This window comes from Simochromis diagramma, unplaced genomic scaffold, assembly GCF_900408965.1.
Source record: "Simochromis diagramma unplaced genomic scaffold, fSimDia1.1 OVJJ01000672.1, whole genome shotgun sequence".
NCBI lineage: Eukaryota > Metazoa > Chordata > Actinopteri > Cichliformes > Cichlidae > Simochromis > Simochromis diagramma.
The window spans coordinates 437,859-445,799 of NW_024387215.1; the positions used below are offsets into that span (position 1 = coordinate 437,859).

The 7,941-nt window shown below is 36.5% G+C and overlaps 1 protein-coding gene across 2 annotated transcripts; it reads right to left on the reverse strand.

Annotated features, from left to right (window-relative positions):
* Positions 1–926: 926 nt before the first annotated feature.
* LOC120746524 lies at positions 927–7,245 on the reverse strand. 2 transcript variants are annotated; one of them, XM_040051956.1, is made up of 6 exons: positions 6,587–7,245; positions 3,634–3,792; positions 3,456–3,506; positions 2,307–2,381; positions 2,026–2,091; positions 927–1,584 (listed from the first exon to the last, which is right to left on the reverse strand). In XM_040051956.1, exons 1-6 carry the CDS (start codon positions 6,753–6,755, stop codon positions 1,493–1,495), a joined length of 612 nt encoding a protein of 203 aa, XP_039907890.1. In that variant the 5' UTR covers positions 6,756–7,245; the 3' UTR covers positions 927–1,492. The 2 variants fall into 2 exon arrangements, with proteins under 2 accessions (XP_039907890.1, XP_039907889.1); XM_040051955.1 differs by having other exon boundaries at positions 3,456–3,509; positions 6,587–7,241.
* Between the last annotated feature and the right edge of the window lie 696 nt (positions 7,246–7,941).

Genomic DNA, 7,941 nt, shown 5'->3' on the forward strand with positions numbered 1-7,941 from the left:
TTTCTGCAACTCCGTTAGTTGGCTAACCTCCCTCCGTGCTACTTTGATCTTGCCCTCTAGCCTCCTTCTCCATGGAGGGTACTGCCCCTTGTGGCTGTTCAACTTGTAGCCAAGCATCTCACTGATCACTGCTGCCGTATTGTAGATCAGCTTGTTAGTGTCTGTAATCGTGGTTGTAGGTATTGTCCGTAGTGCTGCATTAACATCATCTAGCAGACCTTCTGAGGGTACTTCACGTAATCTTGGTAACCGGCTACGGGGGATCCAGGTTTCAAGCTTGGCCATTATCCTATTTTTCAGGTCAGTTCCTCTCGCACTCAACGGTCCTTCTCCTATCGCACTTGGGGCTATGTACCCAATCTCGGGTGGGGGTGATGATATCTCCCCCCTGACCTGGCGTCCTGACTCCTCCTTGCCGTAGCATTTGTGTTGTACCTCGTCAATCTCTAGCTGTGAGAGCAGTCCCTTCTTTCGAATGTTGGAACACTGAGCTACTAGTTGTTTCGCCGTCATTGTGGATGTTGGGTATCGAAGAATCCATAGGTCCATCATCCTATTCATATATAGCAGCTGGATAGCGTAGTGGTTAGACTACACGCCTTTGGAGCAGAGGATCGCAAGTTCGATTCCTGCCTGGGGCGTCTGTATCCAGTAAGGGTCCTAAGGCTAGACCCCCTATGCTAAGCGAGCCTACCGCAGACATGAGCGAGACAGATAAATATGAAGGCATGCCGGCTCGGACGTCGCCCGGTTCAACAAGGTCCGCGTCAGGTGTTGAGGAACCAGGGCACCCTGACGAAAAGTGGGCTACTGGAACAAGAAGGCATCGGTGGGCAAGAGACGAAAACAGGGCGTTGTTGGAATGCTACTACGCAAGTAACCCCAGCGGAAGGGGCTACATGAATAGGAATATATATATATATATATGAAAACAACTCACAAAACAAGCTAACAACATGAATTCTAATTCTAATTCTTTTATAACAAAATGCAGTCTTTTTTGCATTAAATTTATTCTCCCACCTTGTGTTGACAGTATCACCATCTTTACCATAAACGGATATTCTGTTGATAGCTGACACAACACTAACATTTGACACACTGTGTTGCCACAGAAGCCACAGTGAGTATATTGAAAAATTGCAACAGTGTATTCATATCTATAATGAGGCATGAGGCAAAGCAAATAGACCTGGGCTTCACTATTTTTTTTAAAAAAACTGCTACCCTTTAAAATAGACATGATGATGTGAAGTGGCAGACGTTTTACTCTCAGATGAAGAATGGAGATAATTAACAAAACAAACCATGAGGGTGAGATGTTTGCAAGTTTCTATAAACAGCCATCTTTTCACCAATTAGACATTAACTGTTTATACAAAAGGAATGAAATGTGCTAATAACCACAAAAATGTTTCATTGTATTTTATATAAATGCCAATTTTTCCAAAGGAATTAAAAGGCACACTGAAGACTAGCATTCCCTTTATTTTTAGTTTTGTATTGCACAGTAAAAGTTATCCGGATCCATGTCAGTAATTCGTTGACTGGCACCTCTCTGCAACCAGCTCGCTGCCGCCAGCTCTGTATGGAGACACAATCAATTTCAAAACAGTTGTTTATTTATTTTGAAATAACAACATAGCTATCAGAAATTTTGGAAACTATATTTGAACCAACTAATAATTTCAATTTTTTTTGCCAACTATGACAAATTAAGGCTCCAAATTTAAAACAGTGTCATCTAACTGTTTTAAATCTGATAAACCGAGGGGACTCATCAACATATTTTTCTGTCAGTTTCTTGTGTGGGTTTTTTTTTCTGAGATCCACAAAACAAAGCTCAAAATATCAACAACATGAAACACACACGGTGTGTTTAAAAGAAATATAAATCAAAAAGAAAAAATATATAACATCACTGTCAGAAATCCCCCAAAAGCACCAAAACTAACATACATTTTAGTTGTTCTCAAAACATAGTGGTGAGCATAAAGGATGTTAAATCTTTTCAGTCTCAGTTACCTTTCACATTGCTGGGTTTTCTGACCATAGAATACGTCTCCTGGACTGATTCAAGTGCATGGTCCTCTGCAGGCATATAACAACAAAACATCATAAGTATGATTTTTCTTTTCATTACATTCAAATGTAAATTGTCCTCACTTATTTCCGGCTGTGAAAATGTGATGTGTGGACTTCTGGAAGATGTTACTTTTTATATGATAGCATATTTCTCTTCCACTAGGCCTTTTAAGCAATTAAGGGTATTATAACTTCAATGTTTTCCAGTTTAGGCAAATTACCATTTGGCATTCTTGGTTTTGTGATGAGGGAATATGTCTCATTGCTTTGTTCAGCTCTGCTTACCACTGCAGGCACTGAAATGTAGAGATAAGCCAAACCTTAAACAAAGTATAAAGATATGGGCAGACAATTTAGTTACATTTTTTTTAAATCTCTCATTCTAGACACTTTCTCTATATGATAACCATCTCAAAGTAAAGATAGTAAAATGAAAGAGAAATGACAAAACAAGAGTGATGGTTAAAATGTTGTGTTGTTGTTTTTGGTCAACAAGTTACTACTAAATTAAATTATATTACTTACATCTTAGGACCCTGATAGTTCGTATTTATATTAGTTATTACAATGTCACTGTCTTTCCTAGCAACCAGTAGAGTGGCACATATTTATAGGATATATGCTTCTACCACATGAAAACACAACACGTTTCATAACAGTAACATGCAATTTATATACAAAAAATGATAACAGCATGTTGCCTAATAAAAATAATTGACCAATCTTGCTTGTGCAGTAAGGTTATACTGGGAAATGGTAAAGCCTTTTTTTGCAGAGGGGAAGGTAGATCTAGCTCTCGTGCTCCCTGTGTCTCATGAAAATGTGACAAAATGTTAAGAGTAGATATAGAGACACATTTTATGTCAAGGAAAATAAGTTGTCTGGAGAAGCACACCAGTAAAAATACTTCAAACTTTTATACTTTCTATTTCAGTCAACTGAATACATTTTTAGTCTCCTAAAGTCTTATGATATTTAGTCGACTAAAACTATGAATTTAGTTGGCTAAATTATGACTAAAACAAGATGATGTTTTATTCAACAATTTTAATCAAAGGTCTGCTATAATATTAATCATATTCAGTCAATTAAGACAAGATTAAAATTCAAAAGATTTAGATGCCTAAATGTTGTTTTATCCACAAAAAAAAAATAAAATTAAACTAAATTAAAAGCTAAATAAAACATTTGATATCAAAATTAACACTAAAAAAACTGCTGAGGGACTAAAATCACAGACCAAACAATGCAATAGCAGGTGCATGTACTAGGGTATACGGTTTACTAAAGGACTGTGTTTCTAATTTCCATGATCCTGCAGATTTGAAGTTCATGTTTTTTATTCCTAAACAAATGTTGGCCTTCCTGACCTGTTTGTGCAGAAGAGGGAGACCGGAAGGAGGCAGTAGAATTTTGAGCACCTGCTTATAAAAAAGACAAAATAAACAAGAAAAAAAAGTTAATTATTAATATCCACCAGGAATCACTAAGCATGCTTATTGTTATAAAATAAAAAGACATGTTTTGATGAGTATACTGTCAACATACCTGGTGTCAAAGAAGTTTCTTCTGTGTGATTTCTGATGGTTTGTTGATGTTTATTACGTTGAAACACTCCTACCAATATTAGCAGAATGACCACCAATAAAACACCCAAACCAATGCAGAGCCCCAGGTAGATCTCCAAGTAAGGCACTGTAGGATGACCTGCCGGAAAGACAATTGCAATGTGCATTAGAAAGGATTAAGATGTTTTAAATTACTCTCTCTCTCTCTCTCTCTCTCTCTCTCTCTCTCTATATATATATATATATATATATATATATATATATATATATATATATTCATGTAAAAACTTAAATAAATCCTATTCAAGACAATTATGTATACCCAATATGATTTAGTCCCATTTCAGAAGGCGGCATACTGATCCAATCATTAGCCAATAGAAAAAATGTGCTAGGATACATGGGACAACAAAAGGCAGCTAGAGCTGACTGTGTGTTGCGTGAATGATAGACAACAAATAACTTTGACAAACAAAAAGTGAGCCTCTTATAGAGGGTGACAACATGAGTACACAAACCAAGGTAAAAAAAGAACTGGGACAAAACTAAACTAAGGCTTAAATCGGAAGAAACAGTGACTACGAAAACAGTGACATGAACACGATTGTGCACAGGTGTATGTGAGAAACTATGAAGAGTTTGTATGGACAAGAAACATGAACATGAACATAACCTGAACAGAATCGTGAACGCCTTAATCTCGCTGTGATTTGGAGTAAAGAAAAAACAGATGACCTCACAAAGACTGAATGACAACGCACAGACTAAATGCACACGGGAGGTAATCAAGGGAAGTAGAAACACATAGTGAAACAGTTGACACAAATGAACAACATCGTAGGAGAAGAGTTAAACTAAACACTGAACAAAGAAACACAAGACTTACAAAATAAAACAGGAAACATGTAGAGACGTAGACATGATAACATGATAACACAAACTTGACAACATGAACACGCAGACAAGAAACCTATGACAGACTAACACAAAAGACAGGAAAAGACACAAACACAGAGACATGGGTGAAAACACAACTAGACTAAACGTCAACTAAACCCTTACTAAGAATAACACCACAAGAACTTCAGATATTTCAATATAACCTAAAAGTTTGTTGTTAAAAAAAAAAGAGATGTCAACAACGACCACATTTTGACTACACATACCTGTGTACAGCAATCCTATGGACGTCAACACCAGACTATCATTAGATATCGAAATAAAGATGTTGCCTTATGTTACAAAACAACCAACTTCAGGACTGAACCTCCAAAAATGACATGTAAAGGCATCATTCTGATGTCTCTTTGAACCGTGGCTATGTTCATCATGGACCATATATTATTTCTCATTTACACACTTTATCATGAAGCTTTAAAATATAGTTTGGGTACTTTGGCGCGGTTGCAGGTGAGACAGACACACCTTAGCTGCATCAGCTCGTCATGCCTCCCCTGCATAGGGGAGACCGGGGATAGTTGTAACGTGGGTCAGTTGTAACACTTCCAATTTCTCCAATCAGGGCTAAGTTTCAAATGATGTGACTCATCCTGTGCATGCCCAACTCAGTTCTGCTATCACATGTGAAAAATCAGCACATTTTGTCAAACACAGACAATTTAACACGAAAAAAAGTAATTTGTATGCCAAAAAGTACGTTTTTCTACTTTATTTCAATGTTTAATAGCATTATCTGCTTTGCAGTTAAACTCATCAAACTTAAATTATGTTATTTGTATGTCTATGGGGATATATTCTGTGTAGGTCTTTAGTGCTAATGTTTTAGCCGTTGGCTGTAATGTTAGCTAGTTCATGGCTATAGGAGTCTGGGTCAGTTGTAACAGCAACAGTCTGGGTTAGTTGTAACAATAATGCAGATGTTACAACTTACCACACTATTACTTTAACTTATATTAAACAAGTTGGGGCAACGACATCAGCAGAGAGAGGTTCACTGGTCGCTTTTGTATATGCGGTTAATGCCATTGGCAACACAATTCCTCCACTGTTTGTGTTCCCACACATACATTATGCAGACCTCTGTGTCAGAGATGGACCAGTAGGAAGTACTGGTAGTGGAAATAAATCAGGATGGATGCAAGAAACAGATTTCCTCATCTTTCTGAAGCACTTTGCAAACCACACCAAGGTAAGCCATGATAAAAAGTAATGGAATTGCGATGCTGGTGAACAACTACATTTTTTCAGCTTCATTGTTATGTTTAAAATTGGTGCAAGAGTTGTAGGTTATAATGCCCACTGAGCCAATGAGGCCAAACTCAAGGAAGACAAACCAAAATTAATGAAATATTCAGTTGCAGAAAATTCCATAATTTGTCTTTTTTGGGGGGTTGGAATATGTTCAAAAGCTAGATTTCTGCATTCTGTCACACACACAGGTAGCTACATAAATGAATGAAGTGCATTCATGTGTTGAATAAACAAAGATTACATGTTAATGTTTTGTTAGTACCCTTATTTCATTGTGTTACATTTTACCCCAGGATATGTTACAACTAACCCAGACTATGGGGTTAATTGTAACATTTCACTCTTCGTGTTTGAGACCATACCATGCAATGGGTAATTGTGCTGCAGAGAAAATAGCTGCACTATTTAATAGCAGAGACATGTAAATACTTTGCATTACATTTTGAATCCACTACCTTAAAAGAGCTCCAATTTACAGACAGAAATGTCGAAAATGTTACAACTATCCCCGGTCTCCCCTATAAGGGTGAACTGGGTCCTGACAGTGTTGTTGTTGTGTACATGTGGCTGGCAGCTAAAAAGCTGCGGCTGTGAGTGTATGACGCAAGAAACTGAGTGAATAAAGATGCTGAAAAGCATTCAAGTGTAATCAGGTCCATCTTTGCTGCCACAGATAAAAAGTTTGTCTCCATTTTTGGGGGGAAAATATTGATGCATCTTACTTCCAACAGTTAGCCAGCTCTCTGGTGATTCTCCAGCATCAGCAATGCTACATTTGTAAAGTCCTTCATCAGATTTGGATACAGTGGGAATCATTATGTTTCCTGATGAGCTGCTCACAGTGGGAGACGCCATTTTTATAGAATTCTGCAGTGTAGTTGGAGTTTGCATCCTTTTTTCTACAATGCAAGGTCACGTTTTCTCCCTGTATCACAGGTTGGGACAGGAAACTCCAGGATCACATGACTCTCTAAATCTAAATGGAAGAATGTATAACAGTTATTGTTTCAAAAAGTGATATTTGTTAAAATTATACATATATGGAAATCATTAATTATATTCATTCATTACTAACAATAATAGCTCACATCATTTTTAAATAGAAATCTCTTTCAAAACATATGATACTTCTGATTATTACAATGCACATGCAGTAAATAAATATGTATTTGTGTTATTTTTTATTATGATTGTGATGCATTTTATGAAGAAAAATTATCCCTTAGTGTTATGAAAATGTATATCAAATATGACATTGTGCATTACTGTAATCGATATACTAAACAGAAAAAATGGTGAATGGACTAAATATGTTAACGCATAATTGCTTTTTTTCTATGTACATACCAGTTACAGTGATGTTGACAGAGTTGCTTTTTTGTATTCCTCCATATTCACACCAGTATTCTCCACTGTCTGTTGATGGATATGCATTGATAATATTGCAAGGTCCAATCGATGTTTCCCAGGTTGAAGCACATGTTCTAACATCTCCATTTATCTTTTTCATCACTCTCCATCCAGTCAGCCCATTTAGCCGTTCACAGCTGATAGTGATAGGCTCTGTTTGAAAGAACTGCTGTCTGTTTGGAACAACTTGAGGAAAACCTGAATCTGAGACAGAAAATCAAATAAAGACTCTGCCGTCAATGTCTGAATATATAGAATAAAACTTGGATATATAGAATAAATGAACCTCATGTTGATGGTTAAGGTTTTCTGAATTATCTGCCTTTACAAAATGGCAACAGCAGAACAATTTCAGTAGTTTGAAGAGTTTGACAACTGTTTTGTGACAGCTGTTCAAACGAAGAGAAGATTTTGCACAATACTTGAGAGAAATTATCAATCAAAGATGGAAATATCAACTGAGATAACATGTCAAGCAGAAGCTGAAGCACATGATAACACATAATACCATATCACTGAAACCGTTACACCATTTTACATCCAAGATAAGTCATAAAAATGCAAACAAATTTAATGTCACTTTTCATTAATTTAATGTCACTTTTCATTAAATATATTCAGAAGATCATTCTACATATATATATGTATATATGCAACATATATATAC